The 27,375-nt window shown below is 41.1% G+C and overlaps 1 protein-coding gene across 1 annotated transcript in view; it reads left to right on the top strand.

Moving 5' to 3' along the window:
- Positions 1–27,375, top strand: part of ANTXR1 (ANTXR cell adhesion molecule 1) — a 111,135-nt gene that overhangs the window by 3,859 nt on the left and 79,901 nt on the right. The window contains exons 2-9 of the mRNA XM_040618155.1: positions 5,760–5,831; positions 6,681–6,752; positions 9,309–9,390; positions 10,604–10,637; positions 12,501–12,580; positions 14,336–14,404; positions 16,508–16,588; positions 23,772–23,832. Coding sequence (XP_040474089.1) covers positions 5,760–5,831; positions 6,681–6,752; positions 9,309–9,390; positions 10,604–10,637; positions 12,501–12,580; positions 14,336–14,404; positions 16,508–16,588; positions 23,772–23,832 — 551 coding nt within the window. The remainder of the gene's footprint in view (positions 1–5,759; positions 5,832–6,680; positions 6,753–9,308; positions 9,391–10,603; positions 10,638–12,500; positions 12,581–14,335; positions 14,405–16,507; positions 16,589–23,771; positions 23,833–27,375) is intronic.

Below are 27,375 nucleotides of genomic sequence, written 5' to 3'. Positions count from 1 at the left end.
TGTGGTGCTGAGGGGTTTCATGGGCTGAGGCTTCCATAGACTGAATGGTACCAAAACATGGCAGAAGATGGTGCCACAGAATTTACAGCCTGAGTATAAGATTCAGGGCCTTCATTAAGAAGGCAGAATGAGGAAGCAGTGAGATGTTGATAAAAAAAGCCAACATTTGTTTTTGCTGACACTGTCCAGTTATTCTAAATATGTCACCCATGTGACAAATTAATGAAGACTATGACCCAGCCCCTACCTGACATGGTATCTACTGCTGTAGTATGTAAATACCTCCCATGAGCACAGCTGGAATATTTAGAGGCAGCTCACAGATTAATTTATTTGCAGGTAGGGAGGAAGGAATAACAATGAGTAAGTCTTCTCAGTAATCTTTTGTTACATCCTCTGTAGGTTAAAGGTGTTATTTCCTATGCTGTTGCCTGTTGTGTGCAAATAGTAGGCATTTTATACCCATGTGCAGAAAACACACAAGGAACCATACATGCGTGAAAGAAAACTTGGCTTTAAAAGATCCTTGGCAAAATGAAGCAAGTAATCCAAGCTGTTTCCTGTGATCCCTTCGTTATTCAGCCAGACAGCTGATCTATTTTTAACCAGTTGTCTTGAAGTGAAGCTCCTGCTCTAGAGAGGCTAATAGTTGCTTCTCTGAATCTAGCTTTAGTAGCTGTAGTTACCATGACTTAAACAGGACTAAGTCCAGATTTACACTCAGAGTGTAGAAGAATATAGGGGCCACAGTGGGATGGAAAGCAGACAGACACTGCATCGCCAGGCAGGGAGACTGACCTACGTGAACCGCTTCTTCCTTGGGAAATGTGAGCCCTAACCACAGGACCCTTACAGAGCTGAGTAACAATCTAGCTGCTCCAATCTGAGGAAATACAAGCCTTTAGTAGGCAATGTGAAATAGAGTGCCTGCAGAAATAGGTTCAAAACAATCTCTGATCTTCATTGGCCTAGTCAGTGATTCCTTGATTGTTTTTCTGGAATCACAGGCCTGAATCCAGATCCAGAGAAACGTATGCATTTGGTTTGGATGGCAGGGAGCTGCAAGTATACGGAGGCGTAGTTTTTATTTTGGCATGAGGGTTGAGGGATGCTAGCAAGGTAGGGTGGAGAAATTTGTGCATTCTTGTATCTTTTTACTTGTTGCCTGAAGGAATGTAATTAACTCCTAAGTCCACTGTAGGCATGTAGGCATGCAATTGCAATGAGCTAAGTTAGCATGTGAAATCCTTACCTGTCAAGACCTGTGTACATGGGTTTTTTTAGCCAGTGGTGAATCTAAGGTTAACTATTCCTTGGTAAAAGGGATGGGTGGGAGCTGTCTTACATCCAGGATTAAGTGTGTGCCCGCAGCATTCTGCGCTTCATCTACTGCTCAATGTAAATTCAGACCATGGTTACTTGTTTATTCATTGGTTTTATAAATATCCTCTGCCAATCAGGGAGAGAAGAATGTTCTTGGACTAAGATTGGACTTAGAATCTCTGAACTGGGCTTCTGTAGACCCTGTAACCTCAAACATTTGACAGTATCTCTGGGGAACTCTCTTATGTGAAGTGTGGTAAAAGATAGTAACATTTCCTCAAAGAATTGCATCATCTCTGTAACATCTTTGTGTTATGTAGTATTTTCAGAATTCCTCCTGAAGTATTTGCAAAGACAAAGGATACTTTTTGGCTCATTTGTGTTATTTTTTAAAGAGCTCAATAAAAAGATGCTGCAAAACTTTTTGGGTCAATGCCATCTCTGGCAGCTATGAGACTTCTTGATGTTAGTCCAAAACTGTGGAAGTTTAAGGACAATTTGGATTGACATCAGTCTTTGAATCAGGTGTCTACTTCTGTCAGCTGCAGTGCGTGTAACTGGTGTGAAGTCTTTGTATAAGAGTTTGTGGGCTTGATTCTGTTTTCTTCCAGTTTGTGAACTAAATAAAATCACAGGTGTTTTGGGAAGGTGCAGTGACAGAAATGGAAATAAGGAGTCTAAAAAGTGCAGGACAGACAAACTGTAAGAAGGTTTGAGTTGCTGCAGCTTTGGGTTATGGTGCATCTTGTCACAGTGAGTAGGAGAAAAGTACTTGCGGGAGGGTGGGTTTAGCCAGAGTGCGGCTCTCTGTGGCTGGAGAACTGTGTGGAGTGTCTCTTACCCTTACATTTAGTTTAGATGTAGAAAATATCATCACATTTGACCACAGAATGTATCATTTCCTTGTTAAAGGCATGATGGTTTACTTAATCTTAATTTCCATTTATTAGACTTTTCTCCAGCAAGAGAATTTGGCATCCTCACGATGAGCCTTTTCTTAAACTGCAAGTTTGTAGCATCAACCAACCATTCAGCTGCAAAGTGGTGGCTCGCTGATCATCTTGTTTGTCTTTGGGAATGCAAAGAGATAAGGATTTTAAATTTGGCTTTTATTGCCTCACAGTTAGGCTTTAGAAATGCTTGTCCTGCTCAGAGTATTGGCCTGCTTTGTGAGAGGCTTTACAAGTGACAAGTGGCTTTTACTGCAGGGCTTCCAAGTAACACAGCTGAAAGCTGTGGAGTTGAAAACTGTAAGCTAATGCTGGTTTTTCAAACCTTCCATTGACTGCAAAAGGTTAGTTTTATTGGTTTTGTCCATTTTATGCCAAGTGAAGACTGTAGGAAATCTGAAGTGTGCTTCAGAAGATGTATTTTATGTATTGGAGGAGTACTTTTTTCTAAATGCAGACCTGGGCATTTATAGCCACTGGCAGCTGGGCTTGAGTAGATGGAGACTTTAGCTGCAAGTAGACTGCAAGTTGTCTAGCTGCAGAGGAAAACTTGCTGCGCTAGAAGGAATGATGTATGGTCAGCAAAAGTGTGAGCCTTCATTTTGGGACCCTTTTATAGCTTGCTTTGGTAGAGATGAGAATAAATGGATTGTAGAGTATTCCAATTGCCCTACTTCAGTGAAAGCAGAAACCATCCTTTTGTGGGATAGAAAGGGTTTGTTTTTATGATTGTAGCAATGGTAAGAAGTCTCCTTAAAATAGGTGTTTAACATTAACAAGCTCTTGAACTTCAGGTTGTTCCTTTTGTACATTCATAGATGTGTAGGAAAGTTTCACAGAAAAAAAGCTGTAACTTCAGATGCTTGGAGGCTTGTTCCAGAGGGCATAAAGATGGGACTGTTGGCGGGAGAACAGAGTGAGAATGATGAAGGGGAGGTGGTGCAGCAGGAGCTGAAGTCATGCTTTGTGAAGAATTAAACGGCACTGCATACCTGACAAAACTGCCCAAACAATTTAAGACTGGTGGAACAGCAGTTGCAAAGGCAAACACTTCAGCAGGATGTGCTATTGACTTATTGACTAGCACATCATTGAATTGAGCTATTGGTTTTTCAGCTTTATTCTGGCAAATGCTGTTTTCAAAAAATGCATGGCTTCTCAGAGCCATGGAAAATGACAGGAGTTTTATATGACGACCTACATACCTTATGTGCTCTGTGGCTGGATCTCATTCCCAGCTGCCTTGCTGCAATAGTAATTTTAAGTGACGATCAACTTTTCTTCAGAGGAGAAGAAATAACCATACTTTTGAAAGCTACCGTAGCTTCTAGGGCAGTGTCCTGTTGCAGGTGGGGGTTAGTTAGGGCTTTGTACTGGCAGAGGCTGAGCGCTATGTTTTCCCTTAACATAAAGTGTAGTATGGTTGTGTTGTCTGATGGCCTGGAGGAGGTTGGTTAGGGTATACGTGTGAAGGGGTCCTGGCTTCACATGTCTGCTACCGGATGGTTGACGAGACGTGAAACTTTAACGAGGTGTACTTTTTTTGAGAGGTGGATATATGGACTGTAGCAACATACATTTCACTGAAGGAGGCAGTAATTTTTTTATGGTTAACAAAGCCTTGGCTTCATGTGTCTTACGGAGACTGATGCAAGCATTGCTATAAAGTCAAATGTTTCTTTTACAGCTCACCGTAAAAGGCAATAAATACTTATTTTCCAGGCCAGTTATTGGAAATTATTTGGGCTGTTTGACATTGATGGGAGTGGAGTGCCTGTCATATTCAGGGTCTCAGAGTTATTCCATACATCTCAGAGGAATTTGCACCTGGGGCTGAGCTTGGCATGTCTACGTTCTATCAGTTTGCGGTTTGCATGCAGCGGGAGTTGTTTCTTGTTTGAAAGCAAGTACTGATGTACCTTGCCCTTCATCGGTTCTAAGACAGCAATTTTCCCACTGTCTGTGTGGTTTAATCAGTTTATCAAGACCCTTGCTACTAGTGTTTCTTTGGCCCTCTCCAATACCTATTTGCATGAAGAACAAGTCATGATTTCAAGTCCTTGTCTGATGAAAGGAAAGAGAGCCCTGAAGCACTATTAACATTTGCTTATGATCAAGTCTCCACTGCAATCTGACCTTTAGAATCATGGACAAAACTGGGAACCCCTTAAGGTTGTCTTTAAAGTGCATTTGGTATCAACTCCTTTGTGCAACGAGAGCTGGAGAATTCACTGTTTTTCCACACGGTCTATATGCTTTTGTACCTGTGCAAGGGTCCTCATTGCATGTCATCTAAGGTTGTCTTTGGATGTATTGGGGTCATACAGAGAAAGAATGGCTTAAGGTATCACGGAGCAAGTGGGTAAGGCCAAAGTTTTTACTGAATGGCTGCAAATAAAAACCAGGTGTGGGGAGAATGGAAGGAAATTTGTATGACCTGCACAATGTGTTTAGCATGCTTGCTATGCTTATAGGAAGTGAAGTAATGCTCTTTGCAGCCAGGCTGGCGTTGGCAGTACCAGGTGTGCAGTGCCTGGGTGAATCTATTCATGGCTATTCATTGGCATTCTCACATCTAAGGTAGAACAGAGTCAGGTCTGATGCTTTTTCTTTCTGTGAAGCAAAAAAAACCCACTCTTCTCAAATGCTCATCTTTTCTTCCTCAGGCTGCAGATCACTAAAGCTTCTATTAAAACTAAAATGGTTATTTCCTTTATAAATATTTTAATTGTATTCAATGGATTAAATAAGTGATGACATATTTATTTTCTGATTCTAGGAATGAATTTTTTCCAATATTAATATTCCAGTGTTCATAGAATTTTTCATACTAGGAGGGGCATTTAATGCTGAAAGATGCTGATTAACCTAATTTTTTCCTGGTTCTTACAGCATAAAGAAGAATAATCCAGTCCTATTATAGTCCATGGTTTATTCTTCTGTGATGCAAAATTAAATTGTTTTGCCTTTAACTGGGGTGTGAATGAATTAGCCAGGACAGTTGGCATATGGACCTAAGGTGTTTTATATTTCATAATGTATACAGCACAGTGGTAGAGAAGGTTAATAATCTGTTCCTCCAACTGCATTTTATTCTCAAAATACACTTGAGCTAAAAGCTCTGTGTAATGGTATGGCAAGTGAGTTGGTGGATTTAATCTAAAAAACTGTGCAGAGAGACGGGTTTTCACTCATACAGGATTTATTTGTTTAAGGCTGTGCTGAAGGTCTAGCATAACTGCCATATGTTATTGCCAAGTGTAGCCTCAGACACTTGCATGGAGTGTAAATTATTCCTGCTTTTCGAAGTTAAGTAGGAAATGTCATTTACAATTTAATATCTCTTTAAAGGAAGAGTGTGGACAGTGAGTGTTAAACAAAAGAAAAAGAAATTACTAGCTGAGCAATGTGTAACAAAACATTAGGCTGGGAAAACTACAATAGCAGCAATTAAACTAATATTGCCTGTAATAATTGTTTCCCTAGATCAGGAAGTGTCCTGCACCATTGGAATGAAATATATCATTTTGTGGAACATTTGGCCCGCAAGTTCATAAGGTAAGAAGCACTGCTTTGCAGATGAGCGAACGAGGAGGGGGGTGTGTGCCAGTGGCTAGGAGACACACTCTCAGTCACAGTCAAGTAGCACATGCTGCTTCCCACCAGGGGACTTGGGGGGGAGAGACTTCTTAATGCTTTTCTCAGATTATCCCATTGACTGCTTTTCCCCAGATTTCTGTCATGTAGGAGCAGATAAGCTAATAGTTTTCCTTTTTTCCTGCCTGACTTCCATGGATCAAATTGTATTTTTGTGGGGAAGGAATCCACTTGTTTCTGAGACGGCTGGCTACTGCCTGTAGTACAGGAGTTTGGGTCTGCAGGGAGAGGCCTTAGGCTGTAGCTTTCAGGCACTGAGTGACTTGAGACTGGGTGAAAAATCCCCCAGGCCCATGGGTGGAATGTGTTATGATAAACAAAATTGGCCTTCTTTCGTCTCCATGGGGATACCAGGATGCACTTAAGCCTTTCTTGCTTTAGCAGTCCTAAGGTCATGATGCACATGCTATTTACATCTTTAAGAAGGAATCCTCGTGGTTTGCCTTGACTGGGAAGGCCAAAGGCAAAGCGCCTTTTGCTGCTTAGTCTTGTCTTTCATCCTGTGGAGTTGTAACCCCTAGAAATGTTCAAGGCCAGGCTGGGTGGGGATTTGAGCAACCTGGTCCAGTGGAAGGTGTCCATGTCCATGGCAGGGGTTGGATCTAGATGATCTTTAAGGTCCCTTCTGACCCAGACGTCCTTTGATTCTGTGGTAATATAGATAGCAATCTGTGTGTTCGGTGTTAAGCATACGGTAAGCTCTGGTCTGGACCACCAGAATAATTTACTTTTTTTCCTCTCCTTCTCCAGCCCTCAGCTGAGGATGTCCTTCATTGTTTTTTCAACTAGAGGGACAATTCTAATGAGGTTAACAGAAGACAGGTAAGAAGAGGTCTAAAGGTGCAGAGCAGCTTTTGTGTCCTTGTAGCTTTTCACCTTCCTTGCTCAATGATTTCCAGTCCACTGTGAGCAGTGTTGTGACACCTTTGTGCTTCTGAATTTGTTTGAATTGCCTGCCCATTTTCACATGTGACACTTGTTCTGCTAGAATGCGTTAAGGTCTCTTAAGGCAGAGGTTGCCTTCTTAATTTTAACTTCTAAATGTGTTTCTGCCAGCAATTAGGGTTTTGACTCAAACTGCTTTCGTTGAGGGAGTCTGCCTTCCACAGATTTTCAGGCTTTTGCCAGACAAGAGCCTTACTGCCTTTGAAACATCCTTAGGGAGTTTCTTCTGCAAACAAATAGGTGAAAGTCCCTTCCCATAAAAATAAACTTGAAAGATGTAGGTGATATCCATACTGTTGAGGTAGAGGCGAACATGATTTCTTTGGAGGTTGGAAGGTATGTTATAGACAGACAGTGTTTAGGGTGGATTGCAAGCATGTATATTTTCTGGAAGTGCTGGCTTGATTGCCATGTTTCTGAAGCATGTTCCTGTCATATCGTCATATCCCTGTAGATCCCTAAGTTAATCCCAGTAAAATCTATGGGATGTATTTTATTTTTTTTACTCTGACTTCAAGGAGAGCTGGATGAGATTCTTTAATCACTCTTGCTTCCTCTGTTAACTTCATTGCCACGTGGAGCAAAAATATATGTAACACATGTGAAGACTGTATAAGTCAGCATGTGTTTTACATATTGGATGTCTATGAAATTGCATACCAGAACATACTATAGAGGAATGAATAGGAAATTGGCCGCTTTCCTAAAGAGCAATCCACATACATACCAGCCATGAAAAATGTCATTAAACCCAGCCAGCCTAAGCATCTCTTGCCACTTACTGCAGCAATAAGTATAAAGAGAATGAACCATATCTAACTTGAGGCCAGAAGAGAACCTGTTCCCTGGCTCTTTCTGTCTCCCACCCTGTGAGCACACCCCATTGCAAAGATCTCTAGTCTGTTAAGGCTCTAAGCTATGAGACTTCAGTGTTTCCCATGTGGAAATGTATTTCATATTTATCCAGCTGTCCTAGAAATGTTGACTGGGAACAGGATATTGATATGGTACTAGTCTAAAAGCCAGCTGACTGGAGAGCTGCTGTTTTTTACTGGAGGACTGACAAACAAGGTGTAGGCATTAGTTAACGCTGGCCTTTCTTAATTGGGAAGCTGGAGCAGTGGCAAAACCTCTTCTACCTTGCCCCTGTCTCCATGTGGTGTATCAGCATCTGAATGTGAAGATTATGGGTGCTTAATATCCCTTTTGGAAAAATTGTGCTTCTAATGGGATTGGATTGACATATTTTAAAGACTTTTGTTGTATATTTCAAAATTTCAGTGCTCATGTTTGAAAAAATAGTTCTGATCACAGGAAATGGTCTTTATTTTATATTCAGCTTCAGCTTGGTATGTGCATGGGTAGCTGAATGGAGGAAATGTCTGTCCCTAGCCCACATATGATATACAAGCTCCATGTCTCACAAGTTTGGGATATCAGAGGTACAGAATGAGTTCTTGAAAGTTTGATAATTCAACCTACTGCAAAAGCAGATACTCTTTTCCTTTTTTTTTTTTTTTCTTCCCTGTGGGAGTTACCTCTCTGTAGACTGGATAATGTTGATATGTTGATGCCCTGCTGCAGTCAGCCTCACAAACATGAGATAGAGTTGTGATCACACAAACTGGATTTTCTGAGGTAGTTAAAAAATGCAGGGACAAAACTGCCTTCTGGCGTTCAGTCTTACAATGTCAGCGTGGTCCTGAATTGCAGCGACTTAATCGGTTTCCCATGGAGTTTTTATAGTTTGCTCAGAGATACACCCCACACATTGCAGGGTGTTATCTTGGTATTAAAGACTCTTGGCCTGTATTTGGCTTCCAGAGTTTGGTGCCTGCAACTCAATGGAACAGCAAAGGGGCGTCCATCCCGTTTAGCCTGCAGATGATCTGTCACAGTGCCTGGGATTTCTAAAAAGATTGAAACAGATACCCTGAATTGTAGTAAACTATTGGGAAAGGCTTTAATCTTAAAGTCAGTTTTGAACAGGAACTGAAGGTGTAATGTCCAAACAAACAGGAGTTGCCAGGATGGTTTGAGATTGGTTCATTTTTTGTGTGTGTTTGATTACATTTGTATGTCAAGAGAGCCTAAGTGAGGAGTGAGCCAGGTGCAAGTGGGCTGCTCTGCATCAAATGTTTGACCAGGGTTACACAGGGAATATGTATTTAGAAAGAAATGTATGGATATTGACCTGGGAGATGCTGCTTTGTGATGCTTTCCCCAGGCTGTGGGAACACCGGCAGCCCAAGTGTTCTGTTTTCCACATCCTTAGAAAGGCATCTACCCAGACATTACTTTAGCCTGTATAAACACTGGCTAAAGTCTTCCCCCCCCTCTCTGTATCTAGTTCTACCATGCATCTCTTCACCTGGATATCAGCTCCTGGTAAATTTGATCTTGGATCTAACAGTGCATCTGCATTCATTTCAGGGAACAGATACGTCAGGGTCTAGAAGAGCTGCAGAAGGTCCTTCCAGGAGGTGACACATACATGCATGAAGGATTTGAAAGGGTAACTAGTTGCATGCTATAGTGCCTTTAAACTGTGTCTGGGTGCTCCTCAGGAAATGTTAAACAAATGAATCTGGTTAATAATTGTCTAGTATGAAACTGGGGCTATTTCCCTTTTATGCAATAGACACACTGAAGTGTACACAGTGTTGGATCCGGTAAAAGGGAGCTGTAAACCCTGCTACTTTTCTTTTGCCTTCAGCTTTTATGGGGGGAGCAGCTTTTTCAGCTTAGGACAAGGCAGAAGACTCTGGCATTGCAATCCCACATGGAACCATGTTCACAAAGAGTGGAAAGCTGCCCAGAGTCCTACATGGGTGCTGTAGTAGGCTTGTTAGAGTTGGGTGGGAGCTGAAACCATGGCTCTAACATGTTCTCACTGGTAGAAAAATAATGCTGCCCAAAAGTTATTGCTTGCTCTGGCCATCTCCTGTTTGTTTTACAAGCTCAGGATTTTTTCTAAACCTGAACTCCTGAACCCCTCCCACTTCTGTACTACACATGCATTTGTGAGGATTGCAGAACTGCCTGCCTATTGAAAATGCATGTGAACACACAACAAAAATTCGGGTGACCTGACAGAGATGCTGGCTCTTAACTAGGAGTCCAAAACCAAGTCCCAGAGTGTGGTGACTTCAGAAACTCTGCAGAAGTCCAAAAAACCCAAATTTAAATTCAGAACAGAAATGAAATGAGTAAGTCAAGTGTGGTCAGGGTGGCCTACTTCTTAATTTTAAATTGATGCACACTGAAGCCTTTGCCTTTCTACCCTGCAGAATATGCTTGAGCATAGATCAAATGGGAGACAGAAGCATAAGAATATCTCCCTGCAGTTTTTTTATTTGCTATTGAAGTAGCTGATCTAGAGGTGCTGGGGAGTATTTATCAATGGACGTAGAATGTTTCTCAAGGCAGAAGGTGAGTGTGATTTTCAGATAGCATAATAGTAGGAGACTACGTTATTCTTGGCCAGTGACCTTGGGGTTGGTCTGACTGAGTTATGCTTTAGATAAGACACTGAAGAACCATAGGCAATCAGAACCATAGGCAAGAAACTTGTTCCACGAAGCAGATATCTCTGAAAGCCAAGGTTATGTGTGGACTACAAACATGACATCCTCACTGCCATCTTCTCTTTCTTTCTGGTGCATGTGTAGATGCCCACAAAGTATTATTATTCATTTATTGCTAATAATATTTTGATTTAATTTCAGGCAAGTGAACAGATTTACTATGAAAATGTTCATGGTGAGACACTTTCTTCATCCATTGATTTTTTTTTTTTCTCTTTCTTTTTGACTTAACTTTCATAGATTTGAAATGCAGCTTCACTGCGGGAAAGGTGGGAGGTGGCTCCTATTCTTACAGGAATGCAATGCTCTTTGGGCTAGTTGTCCCTGAAAAGGAAAAAGAACAGGTGGAGCTTTAAGGATCCAGAGCTAGAATGAATGAGTTTCAGGCTAGAAATGAGAAGCCAGGCTGACTGAAGGTGCCTACTCTTTTATCAAAACTGTCTAGTACCTTATTTTGTTCTTTTTGCTTGAAGACTCAGGTAACCATTTCTTCTTCCTTCTGAAACATGGGTATGTGGAGGTGCTGGTAGGTGAAAGTTTTTTCAGTGAGCAGTTACTAAATCTAGTAGTAAGTGCAGAGAATTGCAAAAATGTTTGTCCTTTCCTTCCTTGCAATTAATATAAAAGATTTCTGCATTGTAAAGCCTGAAGTAGAAATATAAACAATCTTCTTGGAAGCCAAAAAAACAGGCAACCAGATGTTTCAGTACAAAGCCAGTCCTAATGGTTTTGCAGGGCCACTTGTGAATAAAATGAAGTAGTGACCACATCCACACAGCTTTGGGGCTCACCTGTAAAATATGACTGCAGCAGAATGGAATAGATAGCTAAAACCATTCGATTTGGGATTGATAATGCTTTTTACATGCTAGTATATGTACTACATGTAAACAGGTTGCTGTCATATGCAAGATGCAGTGGCCAGCTGGGTCCTCAAATCTGAATGTTGGCCTGTGTTTGTCCTTGGTCTAGTCACTAAAGAGTGCTTCTACAACCTACAGTAGATCCAAAGGCTCCTGCAGTAGCCAGTGGAGGGAGAAAGGCATCTCTGAGGTCATTTGGGCTCCTACGTTTGTACAAGAAGTGCTCACTTTTCTCCATTTCCTACAGGAAGCACCTAGGCACTTGAGTTAGGCATCTGCAACAGGAATGGCCCTGAGTGTTGCTTACTGTTTCTCAGGCACTCAACTTCCTTGCTGCATCATTACCACGTTACTTAAAATTGGGGATTTCTAAGTAGCACCAAGAAAACTAGGTGTTGGTTCTCTATTCTGTAGTAATTAAATAAGTTACTTGTTTGGATTTTTATCTCTTTGGCAGAAGCTTGTTAAAGGCACAGCTACTGGTAATGGCAGGAAAATGCCCTAGATGGCTATATAAATTTAAAGGTTGATAATTTACATGCCTTGAGATATTTAGATTTTATCTTTCTGTAACAGTGTGCAAGATGTACCTACAGAACTCCTTCAGATCTATAGCAATTCTCTTGTCAGAAATATGAGTTAATTCTATTTGGTCACTCCTGAAAAGTAGTACAAACTTGTAAACCCCAAGCTATAATCAATACAAGGGGAAGATTGGAAGGTTTAACTATGTTGCTGAAATATGTTACATATTTTAGGCCATTTTCCTACCATATCCCAGCTGTGCTTTTTATCACAAGCTGAAAAAAAATCTCTGAATTTCTTGAATGGACAGCATTAATAAAATCAGGAAATAACTAGGAACACCTTGTTTTCTTGATGGCTGTGGTCTAATCTACTGGTCTGAAATACTGAAATAGAAGGGGCTGCCAGTTAAAAATCACTGGCACATCAGGAGAGTGGTGTAAAACTGGTATTGAAGGCAGGTGTCCAAGTGTAAAAAAGTATGCAGAAATTCAAGTCTTCTGAAAAGTGGTTGGCTGGAGGGAGGTTAGGGCTTGAAGCCCATTGTTTCTGACCCTTTAAGTGTGCTGACAGGTTGCTAGTGGGTTGTTATCTAGGCTAGTTTAAAAAATACAACTCAAACAAGAGACTAAAGAAGTTTGTGTATTTAGGTTACAGAACTGCAAGTGTCATCATTGCGTTGACAGATGGAGAACTCCATGAAGACCTATTTTTCTACTCTGAGAGGGAGGTAAGTGTCTTACACTTTTTTAGCCAGGGAGAAAGTGAAATGTCTGGGCTTGCTGCTTTGAAGGCAAAAGATAGGGAAAACATATTTCCCTAGTGACAGAACTTCACTTTGGTGTTCTTAAGACATGATTCTTAAGGATAAACATTAAAGGTAGCAATGCTTCTGACTCATCAAAACTAAGGCTGTTCATGGGAAAGGAGAGGGTTTTAAACTTCCAGTTAAAAAAATAGAAAAATGTGGGGGAAGGAATAGTTTACAGCTGAAAAGTTTCAGTATTTGCTGAATTGTTCTGGGAAATACGTGGATCTCACTTTGACTTTTCTTCTTTCACAAAAAGTGAAGACTGCAAAAAGAGGGTGACTGTTGTTCCTATAATCTTCTGTCACATCAGAAAGCCTTTCAGAGGATCAAATCCAAAGTTTCCACAAATATTTCCAAGATTCAAGCATGTGTTTTCAGCACCCTTGTTAAATTAGCATATTATGCAAAATATTAGCTAAACACTAGGTTGAGCACTTGCAAGCTTTGCTGTATAGTGTTCTTGCTGACGTCCTTTTGATAGTCATCTCTGAAGAGCTGAACCAGTTTTCACTTGTCAGTCAAACAAATTTAAGATGACCTAAGCTTGGAAGATGGTATTGTTACATGAATTTGCTGTTGACAGATTTCTTTTTTCCTCTCAATCTGTCCAAAGTGCAGCTTTAAATCCAATAACAACAGAAAGAATGGTTTTGCAGAATAAAACCAATATTGCTACAGCACAAACAAATGTCATGAATCAAGAGTTCCGGTCCTCACTGTTCATCTTTTCTTCTGAAATAAAAAATCCACAAGAAAAACAAGTTTGTTTTTAGAGGTGAAAGAACAAGTTGAGAGGTCAGGAGTGTTATATTTGTGTTGGTTTGGGGAGAAACAGCTAGTGAGCTAGTAGAACGGAGGTCCTGAACTCAGCTTTTATGCTGTGAGTTGCTTCGGTTGTTTGGGTTTAAGTTTCTTGGTATAGAACTGGAATGATGCTTTTCTTGTAAAGCATTTTGCTATTGAACAATTTGAACTGCTACAGTCTTCTGATATAATCTGACTTGCTACCATCTTTTCTGGGCATAGGTTTTTGGTCAAGTCTTCCTGTTGTAATGAAATATGATTAAATGACTTCATTCTTACAGAGGCAACAGAATTTAATACAGTTGCTTTTTGAATAGTCAATGCAACTACATCTGCATGTCAATGAAATAGCCTGGAAAAATCAAACCTGTGGATGTTCTCCTTTTATTAGTTGAGATGCTGTGTAAATAGTCCGAGCAGTACAGTTCTGTAGGAGATGGAATAAAATGTCTCTTCACCTATAGGTATCATGAGTCCAGGCACACGTCTGAAACAGAAAACAGAAAAATGTTTTAGGTTACTGTTATACTGGCATATGTCCTAAATGATGAAAAGAAAATGGATTTAGTCTGTCTTACATCTGTTGGACAGACAAATGTTAGGAAGATGGAGTAGCTGGGAAGGTGAGCTAATTAGGTTTAAAAAACCCACTAAATAACGGGATTTGCTTTACTAAACAAATAGGTACCCTAGTAGCAGATAAAACCTGTTTTTGCAGAATCAGTGAGGAAAGCTTTTAAAGCTTTTTTGTGGTAAGCCCCCCCCATTGCTCGTTTTAGAGAGAAAGACTAAATTTATGATTAAGACTTTTCAGAAACCTGCATCCCATCACATTTTGCATTCACGTCACTCTACCTTTCCTTGTTCCAGGCTAATCGGTCACGTGACCTGGGAGCAACAGTATATTGTGTTGGTGTGAAAGACTTCAATGAGACCCAGGTAAATGAGGCACTCGAGTTTACTGAGGTACTTGGCAAAGGCACACATTGAACACAAGCACATGCTCCTAAATCACTTTCTCAAGACTTCTCAAGTGGTCTTCCTCTCCTTGTGTTGACTGTCTAAAGTGACTGCCTGAGGTGTGTTGGTCTGGCTATTGGGTTTCAGCCCCTTTCTGTCTAAATATCCATATGTGGAGAACTGTTCCTCTGTCTGCATGCCACAGTGACTCTTGCTAATGGTGGACAAAAGCAGAGAAAAAGACACAGGAAGAGCAGCAAATCAGTCTGGCTTAAGCTGTAGGCAGAAGGAGGTTGTGGGAATTTTTTTTTTTTTTGCCATAAAATTCAAGTCTTGCCATATAATGTTTCAGTTTGTGTACAACTTTTCTTTCACGGGAAAACTATGCCATAAAAAGCAACAGCTTTATTAGTGACAGTAATATTTTACAGTGTTTTCCCATTTGATAGTCTGACTTCTAAATTTATCACATGAATGTTAATATGTCCATGAATTAGATTTCACACCAAGTGTGACAGTTGACATTATATTTTTCTAACATGAGTGAAACACTTATATGGCCCCTAAGTGGAGTGTTGAAATAGTTGTTGAGTAGAACTTTTTCAGGTTTTCAGCTTTCTAACAAAGCTTCAAACACTGATTCAAAAAGGAGTCAAAACAAACTTGGTTTAGAGTAATCTCCTTGGAATCAAAACCAGAGACTAGTGCAATCCAGGGTAAGTTATAGAGAAAGCAAAGAGGGAACAAAAATGGCAAAGAGACTAGATCTGGAGTAGCAAACCTCAAAGACAGCTGCTACTTGAAGCCATTTAGATGCTGAAGAAATTAACTGGAATTGGATGACTGTGTCCGAATGCCAGAATGCACTGGGAGGAGGACTATGGGGAATGGGTTGAGGAAACTGTAAACATCCTGGTTTACAGAAGCTGCTGTACCTTGGCCAACAAGCAGTAAGTTGCTTTACTACCCTTCTTGGAGCAGGCAGGGGAGAGTTGCCTGGAGTATTTCTCTGGACACAAACCAGGAGGTTGGCAGTTTGGTGTTTTGCTTGAGAAGTGGGAGTTCTGAGTGACATGAGCTGGAAAGGTGGAGCCACTGGGGTTTAGGGAGGAATGTGTGGCTAGTCTGCTGCCTCCAATTTGCAGTGCTACAGGAAACGCCAAAGAGGCCTGCTGGGTTGATGTTACCTCTGCCATGGGAGAGAATTGCTATAACAAATGTTGGCCTTGCAGCAGTAAAACTTGATTCTGCTCCAGCAGATGCATGGAGAGCTCATTACTTCTGAATTGGGCCTATATTTTTGCCTTAACCCTTAGCATGCCATAGACAAGTGAACTTGCATGTAACTCTTTGCAGATGATTTCCTGGTTCCCCTTCTCTTACTACCACCTCATGAATGGCCCTTTTCCTTGTCATGTAGACTTCCAAATGCTCTTCTGCTACCTTTTTCCTTCCAGGCAGAAAATATCTCGTGCTAGCTCCCTGTTTCTTCTTCTTGGCTCTCTAATGCCTAAGACTATGAAAAATAGTCAAACCTCTGTCCTGACAGGAAAGGTGAATCAGGCCTATATCTCCAGATGGGGTATGACTTGCATTAATCTTCTCTATATGTGAAAATATGGAATCATTTTCCTTAGTTCCCTGGTTTAAATGATGTATGTGCTGAAATGTTTTGCTGCATTAGTGGTCTGTCATGATGCTGTGGCCTATTTTGGTTGGGGAGTTACAGTGCTGGGTGATTTACAGTCATGTAGGAGACAGTTTTTGCAATAAAGATCATTAGGCTCTGGGCATCGGTGAAAGTCGTGTTCTGTCCTGTCTTCAGAGTTAAGGGAAGCCTTTTCTGATTCCTGATATAGAGCTTTCTAAAATCAGTCAGGGTAAAGAGATAAATTTTTCAGTACTTGACAAACGATAATGCACTAGCAATCCATATGGAGTACCTGGAGTATTTGTTGTTTGTTTTTTGGGTTTTTTTTACTTGCAAGTGGATGAATCTGGAGAAGTCTTAATTTGCTGCCTTCTGGCTAATTTATCTCATTCTTCACATTTCTGTTTTATTTACTTTTACCACTCTGTCAGCTGGCTAGAATTGCCGACAGCAAAGATCATGTCTTTCCAGTGAATGACGGTTTTGAAGCCCTTCAGGGGATCATAGACTCTGTAAGTATTTTTAATCATGTGTTTGTATGTGTGCATGTTAGTCTGTGTTAACTTGTACAGTTGAAGGTTAGTTTTCCTGTGCTCCTAAATCACTTAAACATTTGGTCCAAAGAAACTGACCTTTGTACTGATATTGCTAGTTCAAGGTGGAGTTTATCAATAGCTCGCAATACAGGAAACTTTGAGCCCAAATATTATCTTTGTATATCTTTATATATTCCCTCCTTGATGGAAAGTAACTGACTGAATGGACTAGGGACATGATGACATTTTATTAAATGGCTGTGACAGACAGGGACAGCAGAGATGTGTTGTGCACATTCTATATTAAGGATGAGGGCACTCTTTGATCCCTGTCTTTCTGTTTGATTATCTTCCTTTCTGTCCTGATGGATGTGCTGCACTGCTCACCTGTTTAGACTGGGGGAAAGGATCCTACTATGTATGCCAAAATCACAAAAAAATCTGCTTTCTTACATTCGGCTTCCTGACAAATGGCCTACTGTTTTCCTCTGCAGATCTAGGTTTCCTGATTTAGATTGATCAATTCCTGGCATTTTCTCTAGGGGTTGCGTGTAACATGTAAAAGCTGGCCTGTTCCTGGGGGGCTGGGATAAGAGCTAGTAGTTCAGCTGACAGAGGGAGCGACACGGATTGATGCCTGTCCTATGCCTTTCATACAAGTCATGTAAATGGCTCCATGATCTTTACTGGCAAATAAGGGTGCCTCATAAGGCATCTCTATTTCTAGCTCTAAAACTTGGAGCAGCCTAATACACTGTCACCTAGGATCAACACTTCCCTTGACTGAGCAGGAAAGGCAATATATGAGAGGATGTGTGTCCCGTTTTCATTTCAATTGTAAAATGTGCAAGTATTTGCTAAGAAACAGTATGTTTTCAGGTAGTTTTAAGTATTCTTCTGTTCTTTCTGCTTAGTTATATCTCGTAACTGTTCTAATTAGATTGCTTCCCATGGCTACAAAGAAGGATGGGAAATCCTTTTAAAAGCACATGTTTTGTTCATTTTGAATAGGCTTTTTAGTTGATAAAACACAGGAGAAATATACAACTTGAAGCTGGGGAGGGTAGGATCACCAAGGCGGGGGGTCTCAGATTTCTCTGTTTAACAGTGGTTGCACACCATTCCAACCATGTAGTATGGAGCAAAACTGTTCCCTCAGCACAGGCTCTATTTTCCCTGGTGCTCTCACATGTAGATGGAGTACAATTCCTTGCTTATTGGTTTTCCTGGCACTGCCCAAGCGTGGGGCTACGGCCTCAATTCTCTTGGACAATCAGGTGTTGCATGTCATTTAAGAAAGCAACAAAACAAAACCCCCTAGTTTGCTTCCCAGCCCTGCATTCCCTTTGCAGCTGTTTTTAATGAAATCCAGCAGCAGTTCTGACTCCCTTTCCAGTTACGCTGAACACAGTGGGACGACTTCACCCTCCAGGAACCTAGTCAAGAACTGCTTCAGCTGACTGGTGGAAGGTTGACCAGCCCTAGAAGGAGGGTCACAAGCAAGTATAATTGTACAGCAATGAATCTGTGATCTGATCACCTGCGTTTGAGTGGGGTGATTGCAATAGGCTGGGTAGAAAGGAGGTGTGTAAAAGGAATGGCAAGAAGGACATCAGTCACTCCATAGAAATAACAAAGAATCTGTAGGTTTGTGTTCTAGCCAGAAAATAAGCTCCCTCATTCCTTCTTTTCTTAGCCTTGCAAAGCATCTCTGTGTTCCTCGAGCAAACAGAGCAGTTGTGTTCACAGGAAAGCATTTTAATGTTGAAAGGTCCATGAGATTTGGAAGCTTCTTTCAATTCCTATGTAGGAATAAGTACAGCAAGGATGCTCAGCCATGTGTCGAGGTGATTGGTTAGGCTACTAGCTGATGGTTGGTATGTGATGTAACAGGGGAAGAAAGGATAAAATGATGAGCCTAGGGGAGATTAGTGCTTGAAATCACTCTAGAGATGTGAAGACATGGGTTTATTCTGGTCTGCAGTGATTTGGTGTGAACTGCCCTGTATTCCCGTTGAGGCAGCCTGAGCCTTCCCTCCTCCCCTTGTCCTGAGGAGTAGCTCTCTTTCGCCCCTCTGTGTGTACAGAGGCAGTAGACTTAGAAGTCCCTCTGGAATGAGGAAGAGGGTGGGAGCTGGGAGTGGCTGAGCTTGAATCTGGCCTCTAGGTCTGCTGAGCAAAGACTGTCAGGGTGATTGGTCTGCAGATGTTTCAGTACACCTGCCTTTCCTTTTGTGTGGGAGCCAGCAAGTTTTGACTTAGCAGCTGCAGGGAGATCTGCTCAGTGCTTTCTGAGGAGGACTCTCTTCCCCTGAACACCACCAAGCTATTCAGGCTATGCCCTGGAGGCTGTGCTGAAATGAGCTGAAAATATAGTCCCATGCTGAAGTCATGCTTAAAACCACGATTCTTAAAGTGGGAGCTAAGGGTATACTGTGTACTGTAGGTTTTGGTCCTTTTGCTCCTGAGAGTTCCAATGTGACTTCTTTTAAAGCAAATCAATTCCTTTGCCTCCCTCATCGTGAAAAAGCCACTGCTAAAACTTCAGCTTTCTCCATGCTTAGTGGGGATTTTGAGTTTGTTATGAGGGAAGAATCTGGTAGAGAAACAGACATCTGATTGCTCTAAGCTGGGAAACAAATGGAGGGAACTGAATTAATTTATTAAACATGTCTTTGCTGTGAAAAAATTTCTGCAGATCATAACCTGTCAATTTAAAGCAAATAGAACAAGTCTTAGAAGGAAAACCTGAAACTCAACTTCATCTGCTGCTCGAGATGTCTTTGGTAGGAGTGCTGGAGGCAATGAAACATGAAGCAACATGAAAATCAGGATGGGAGCCTGTCATTTCTTTGCTTTGAGTCTTTAAGAGAAACTGTCTGAAAGAGCAGTCGCTTGTAACAAGAATACTCCTTGATCCTTGCTGTGTGTTAAGCAGTGGCACGGTAGCTTGGAGCTTATCTCAAATGGAGATGTAATCATGGGTCCCTTAAAAAGGATTCTCGAGTGAGCTGCAGGAAGCCTCATGAAGCAGTTGTGATGTATAAGAAATGAAGTAGTATGAATTAGTTTGTTTCCTATCTGTATAAATTGTGCAAATGATTCATCCTTTTAAAAAGTTTAATTTCCTGCATACTCCTTTTGGGCCACCTTGCAATGGTGTCCATCTACGCTCAATATTTTTCAGGTCTTGCCTCAGCTTTTAGAACTGATGTGACAGTTTAATGTACTCCTTCACCCCAAGAAATTCTAGCTTGGAAATACACTGTCACTGAACATTTCTGTTACACAAATGTTTTCTGGGACGAACTGCAGTGCTGGATACGTGTAGCATGGTTACTTTTGTAAGAACATGAAGTGAGCATCTAATAGACAAAGAATGAGAAATGTGGTGACGCTTTTACGTACTCGTTCTGAGCTAGCTGTTCAAACTTTGCTTGCAAATAGGTAAACTGTATATTCCCTGTTGCAGGGAGAGGGGCTGAGACCCCGTGAATGGGAGAGAGACATAAGAGAAAGTTACTTCTTTTCCAAGACACGTCCTGTACGTGCAAAATCTGTAATGTACACAAAATGTCTAAGTCAGCTGTCTGTCTTAGTGTAAACCTCTAGTCTGAGCTGTATGCGTACACCGCCCAGGGTCAGCAAGCCGGGCTCTGTCAGCTTCTGCGGCCAGTAAGGACGGGTGGGATCTCCAGTGGGCAATTCAGAGCCGGAGCTTCACACAGATATTCTGAATCTGTCTTCTGTCAGAGCCACACTTTCTGTGTAGGCCAAAGAAAGTCAACAACTCCAGTCTCTATAGTCTTGTGTAGCTACCATCTAATGTAGAGGATGTGAACCCCCAGCCTCAATTGTATAAAAAGTAATGAGAAAAACAAAGTGTTTCTCATTACTTTTAGTGATATATGATCAGGCTTTCTCCTTTCTTCTCCCAAATGCATCTTTAAAAATGACTTAAATGTATTTATTTTACTTAGCTCATGCAGATATTATTGGACAGGAAGCACTTCATAAATAAATTACTGTTTTGTAATTGGCAACAGACTTAGTTATTTAGTAATTCAGCAGAGTCTGATAATGAGTATCTAGCCTCAGACTGTAGGTCATTCACACTAACACAGATTAGGCAGTAACCTTCTATTAAACTTCAGCATCCTGTTTGCTAATTAGCATTCCCAAATTTGTTGGAAAAAAAAATTATAACAAATATGCAGCTGCTGTGGTGAAGTAATCTGTCTGCATGCTTGTGGACCAGAATGCCAAATGGAAGCTTCCAGCAGCTGCAGATTTTTTCTCCGCTTCTTCCCTTTGTTTCTGAAAGGGCCCGGGTGACCCGCAGGGCCTCTCCTGGCTCTTGGCCTTGAATGTGCTGCCTGGCAGAAAGCTAAATTAGTCACAGGTAGTGCTAAATTCAGTTCTGTCCTGACAGAGATAACTGTGACAAATGAAGCCATGGGTTGCATTTTTTATTTGGCATGTCAACAAATATTAACAAGACATCCTCGCAGGAGCTTGCGTGAAGCTGGAGCGTAATTGGAGCCCTGTAGAGTACAACAGAAGACTGATTTGGGAATCTGAGCTTGGTCATTAAGCGTGTGCTGCTAAAGACAATGGGATGCTTCCTCACCAAGGGTGAGCACTTGCTTCAAATGCTTTTCTGCGTGGATGCCAAGGCAAGCTGCCTCGAAGCCTGCAGCTAGTTACCAAGTGAACCAGCACTGTTGTAGTCCTCCTTATGAAAATGAGGATGTGGGGTCAGCTCTCCATGTATGCTGGTGGAGCGGTTTATAGGCGCTCAGCTGGGAGATTGCATCACCACTCCTGCATGTTATTTTGCTTTCCTGGGGAGCCAGACAGCAGTGAATGAAGTGCACCTACAGCCCACACAAGGCTGTGCGGTCCTCAGGAAATAAGAACAGATTTGATGAAATCTTCTACAATGAACATGTTGAAATCCATTTTGAATATATTTTTATAACGAAGAATAGACATAAATGAATTCTTTTGCAATAGTTACTGCTGCCTGATTTTCACTTTAAGTTGGGGGTGGGTGCTTGAAGCATTGGAAACTTCTTATTCTAAAGCAAAATAAATGTTGCGGTTGGCACTGTAAAAAGCCATTAAGGCCAGCTTTTTATAGTCACATAAATGGATTGGATTGGACTGGAAGGGAGGGAAGGGAGCTCTGCATCATCTAATTGAGACACCTGCTATTCCACCCTCCATCTGAGCTGGCTTACCGCATGAATGTTTGCAAATGACTGAATAGAAGTCATGAATTTCAAACTTAATCATGTGAGATTTTACTTGTTTGTTTTTTTTTAATGAAAGTATTGTATTTTTCATGTATTTGTTCTCAGACTCGTTTGCCTACTTCTCTTTCACTTTATTGCTGAAAGGCAATAATAAGAAGAAATATATATTAAGATGTTTGGGGATGCTGAGGGAGCAGGGAACAGAATCTAAGGGGGTATTTGGAAAAATGTGGAAAGATTCCATTTTTCAGTGGAGAGGAAAAATACTTGGCAAAAAAAAATATCAACTCTTACTTGTGCTCATTAGCTCCAGCAGTCAATTTAAGAGGAAAAATACTGTTTTTTTCAGAGAAGCAGAACCTGGAATGAGTAAGGGGGCAGGTACTAGAGGACTGACAGGAGATGGATGGATAGCTACAGATGGATACATTGGAAGAGTGTTTCTTACAGTCCTCTCTATTTTTTGTGTGTCTTCTTTCTTCTGCCTTTCAAATTCTTCTAGTGCTTTTCAGTTCTGTTCTCAGCTGTTGACTTTCTCTTTTTTCTTTTTTTTTTTTTTTCTTTCACTTTACAGTTCCTGTATGACCTTATTCCTGCGAATCTTTCTCCTCACTTGTCAGGCTGCCAGCAGCTCAGACAGTCCTGGTTCCTTCACTCCCTTGGTGCTCTTTCAGGCTCTACCAGCCCTGCTTCTAAGTAACTTGAACTTTTGTTTTAAAGTTTTTAAGAAAGAAATTGTGGCTCTGTCTGTACCTTTTGTGATTAGGTATTTGAGGCAGAGGACCCTGATTGTGGAGAAAAAACAGATTATCTTTTTCTTACAGAATTTATTGTATTGGTTGCTGTTCTTTCCTTACAGATGTTTCAATTTAAAGTTGGGAAAATAATTTTCATGTTGGATTTGAGTCATGATGCTTGGCTGACATTTACTTGCCTCTTGGAGCTGACCTAAATTTTGATCAGTATTAGCTCGTCTAGGGGCTGCTCAGCCCAGTGCTGAACACCCACAGCTCTCGGTTGCTGCCGCTGTTCTCACAGGGGCTTACGGATACTGTCACAAGTTTGCTGACTGTGTGCAGTGAAGAATTAGAGTTGGTCTTCAGGGCAGTTGAAAGGCTGCTGCATGCAAACAACAGCTTGAGCAATTTTAACACCATATGGGAATAAACAATGTCCAGCTCTAGCATGGTCCTCGTGCCTTGCAAGCAGGCTGCCGAGCCTGATGCTGAAGCATTTGTGTAAGTCGCTGTCTACACATAAAGCGGTTAAAGGCAGTGTCAACCCTTATGAAGACATTCTGCTTAATTTAAGTTGGGTTTAAGTAAAGAACAATTATCTATACATCTTGATTTGAAATCACAGTGCAACTTAGAGGATGCACTCAGGTGTGCTCTCATAGATCAGATGAAAAAGTAAGGAGTTTGAACCCCTATGCTAAGACTTGAGAAGTGATTATGTAGATTTTCCTAGGATGTTTTAATGTGGAGGTAAACAGCTTAGCTTAAACTTGTGCTGTTTTGTTTTGAGTTTTAGGCTCCAGAATAATTTTGGAGAAGGAGGTGAGGCTGCAAAGGGAGGGCAATGGCATTGCCTCACTAACCCTTCAGAGTGCGCCTTAGTGGTTACAGATCCTAATCTACATCGTAACTTGTACCATGGACAAAGCAAGCTTGTACTGACATAGCAGAGAGGTGGCTTCCATCGCCTCCCTCTGCAGAAATAGCTTGCTGTGGAAGAGCAGTGACACCTGGTTAAGATGGCGTAATTGTGACGTGAATGCAAAGTGCAATGTTAAGTTAAGCGTTTACGTGAGAATAAATGCATTCTCTCTTATACTTTCAGATTTGTGTTTCTATAGGAACAAGTCTGAGATACTTCATGACATTTGGTCTGTCTTTTAGATTTTGAAGAAATCCTGTATAGAAATTTTGGCGGCAGAGCCTTCCAGTATATGTGCAGGGGGTAAGTACAAATGTAGGCTCTAGTTGTTCATGTTGCCTAAAATACATCTTTCTGTCCATCTCTAATTGCTGGAGAGTGCAAAGGGAACCAATTAACAGAAGCTAAATCCTTCGCTTTTTTTGGTGAATTTCTTTTTCATCTCACAATAGCTTGCACGTTTCCCGCTTCTGCCAAATGATGTCAAATGGGATTTTCTTACAGAAAAAGCTTGAGTTTGACAGTTCTGCTTAACTGTTGCACTCAAACCAGTCTGTCTTTCTTGGACTGTGCCAAACTTGAAGTAGATATGCTGCAAGAATACAAACCAAATCAGGAAATAAGACTTTGTGACTAGATTTAGAGTTTTGCAAATTCATCACCTCTGAAGACTGCTGAAGGAAGTACTTCTTAAGAAACGAGCAAGGAAGTCAAAAGAGCACACTTTGATCTAAAGGCTTCTAAGAGCCTTTGAACATTTCTTAGGCATTTAGTATTGACACAGTGACTGGGACTAGAATTTAAACCTCATTCAGATGACTTGTGTAAACTGTAGTGCGCCCCCTCTTTGTGTGCTTGTTCTAATATGATTGTGTCACCTACACTGTGGCTTTAAAGTTCTGGCAAGCATTTCTGCATTCAGCAGAACTCAGTTTTTTTTGAAGAAAACTTAAAAAAGTCTTTTTTAAAGAAAACCATTTTAGCCTCTTCCATCTGCTTCCTGTGAATTCTTCACATTTTATGAAGTGTATCCTAACTGTTAGTTGAATGTGTAACAACTCATAAAGTAGAGAGGATGGGAGCAAAGCTGAGGTTTGTAGAGAAGGATGAGTCCGTGACAAGTCCTGCATCTTCCTTTTTCTTAAATTGGTAGTCCAAATAGGAAAACTAATTATCATTACTTCTTTGTTTTCACTTCTAAAGCAGCTGCTTTAATCATCCTTCCTGCATCTCCTGTTCCTGGAGCAACTGCCTGTATGCCTAAACATATATAGGCAGTCACCCTTTCCGAGCAGCAGGAAGACACCAGGCCAAATGCCCAATAAGAACCAGGCCTCAGTTTTGCATTCCATGCGTGCCACTACAGTAGTTCTGTTTTCTGAAGCCAGGATGGTATCATTGACATGAATTATAGTACTTAGTGATCTGGTTTTCATTTTTGCTGGCCAATTAAACAGTTCCTCTCTTTAAAAAGGCTCCAAAACAGGGCTCTTTCTACCTTAGCATGGTGGATGGTTGTTGTCATGGGTCTCTGATATAGTGCAGCGATGTTCCGTAAATGTTTGGGAAAGGAAATGAAATTTTATGAAGATCCAGAGCCACTTTACAAACTTAAAGATTTTTAAAAAATATATTTACATAGTTATACAAGTGATAAACAATGATACTTATGTAATGTTGTAAGCCAGAAGATGACTTATAACCATCATTTATAACTATCTTTAACACTTTCTAATATGCTTGGCAGTTGCTTATTCATCTTATCACTCCCATTCATTGTGTCTTAATGAGAATGTGGGAGTAACGTACAGCTGTATCCAGCAGAGCCAGCTGAAAGAAATGCAGAGGGGTTTTATATAAACTGTTCATATTGGAATTTGGCCAGTACTTCACAGGAGGAGGAGAAACTTTAAACTTGAAAAATGCCAACAGTTACTTAGAAGCTCAATTCAAGGCCCCATCTCTGAGTCTGGGCAGATAGTCCATTGCTCTCAAACTGCAGCTAACTTAATCGCTTAGGACTTTGAGACTAATGCAAGTGCCATTGAATATGAAAGCTATGTACATTTGTGTCTTTTTTAAACAATTTTTTGCAGGTATAGCTCTGATGCCTCATGTTTTCTTGTTCCTGTGCACATCCTTGAAGAATGATGGTGCCATTTTTTTTTTGTGGTTTTGGTTTGGGTTTTTTGGTTTTTTTGTTTGGCAGGAGAGAACATGAGGGCTCCGTGTTCCCTGAGGCCATTCTTGCACTGCAGAGTGCTCCCAGACACTTGAGTCATGAATTTCAGCAGCAACACATAATTCTGAAATGTCAGTTTTTTGATGATTTGGTTTTGCATCAGTACAGACATGCAGGGTGCATACTGTATCTGGTCATTTCAGTCTCAGGCAGAGACAGGATCCCCGTGGTTAATCTGACATCATTGATATACTGTTCTTTGACTGTACTTGAACTCTCATTCCCCAGCAGTTGAGACTTCTGTGATTTCTCTTAAGTATTCATCAGCCCCCACGCTCCAGAACAGAGCTCTTCTCCCCTGTTCTTCCCAAATGCTCTTGGACAACACATAACGGGCCTGCAAGGCAGCTTCCCTGGCTAGATGTGGTGGGATGATTTGCAACTTGGCTGTAAACAAGTGGGACCTGGAAGAGAGCCCAGATTCCAGAGCAAATCTGCTTTTTTTTTTTGACAAGTACAGTGTATGAGTCCTTAAGGGAGATGAAAGATGGGGACTGTAAAATGCAAAGGGAAAGATTTGAATCTGCAAAAACTAGGTTCCTTGTTTCTCCTGGGAATTTTAAAACCAGGGTGGTGTTTCTGAAGCACTGTAATTAGTCCTGTGTTGTCTTGGACGGTGAAATATTTTGTGTCCAAACCACATTCACCAGTGAAACATCAGTGGGGATTATCTGAGTGCCTCTCCTAGATAGTAACAGGAATTGTGGGGGCTGTTTCCTTCGCATGGGGAACTGCAGAGTTTGAGTCCCTATGTCTGTTGCCAGAACTTTTCTGGGACTATGGCCCTGTTTCAAAATCTGAAAGTCTGGAAATGGTGCTTGCCTTGCAAGGCAGTCTTAATGCTGGTGGCTGCAGGAAGTTCATAAACCTTTCCCAGTACTAGGCTCAAGTAGCTGGAGCAGCAAGGGATGGTAGACAGTGGTCCAAAAGACTTGGGAGGATATGATCTCATTGCTCAGCCCTGCTTGCTCAAAAAAAATGACTGCTCACTTCAGCGCTCAGGTGTAAGTGACTGTTCTTGAAGCTTTCTGCTTGCACTGCAGCTTGTGGTTACCTTGTAGAGTTATCTGGAAAAATAGCAGCAAGGAAGACTTGGGGAAATGCCCACCAACTTTGAGATCATAGCCTTTGTCCAGAGACTGGAAAGCTGGTCGGTTGATGAAATTCCCTGTCACCGTATGCACATAAGTCCAGTCAAAGACTCATGGTCATTGTACAGGCTAGTAGGGCAGGGTGTGACACAACTCGTGGCAACTGATACAATTTTGCAGTTACCTGCACTTGGGAAAGTAGCACTTGAACTTCTCCAAGTTATCTGTCACTGAAATATTTTTTTTTTTCCTTTCCGTGGAAAGATAACTTTTGCCTTTCTTCACCCAAAACTTTCTGCCATTTAAAATGTCAAGCTGGGGAGGGGAAAGCTCAGTGTGTCTGAAGCTTAATGTTTGCACTGCAGGTCAGTTATAAAATGTTTCTGTTGCGTATTATTTACTATTTCTAAAAACTCAAATTGAAAATGGGTAGAGATGGAATGGAAGTCCAATTATTAACAATTTTTAAACCTAAAAATTGTTAAACTGCAAATCTTAGCTCAAGGATCTCAA

The sequence above is a fragment of the Falco naumanni genome, chromosome 19 (genome assembly GCF_017639655.2).
Source record: "Falco naumanni isolate bFalNau1 chromosome 19, bFalNau1.pat, whole genome shotgun sequence".
Taxonomy (NCBI): Eukaryota; Metazoa; Chordata; class Aves; order Falconiformes; family Falconidae; genus Falco; species Falco naumanni.
The sequence above is the reverse complement of the archived record's forward strand: the minus strand, read 5'-3'. Positions and strand labels throughout refer to the sequence as shown.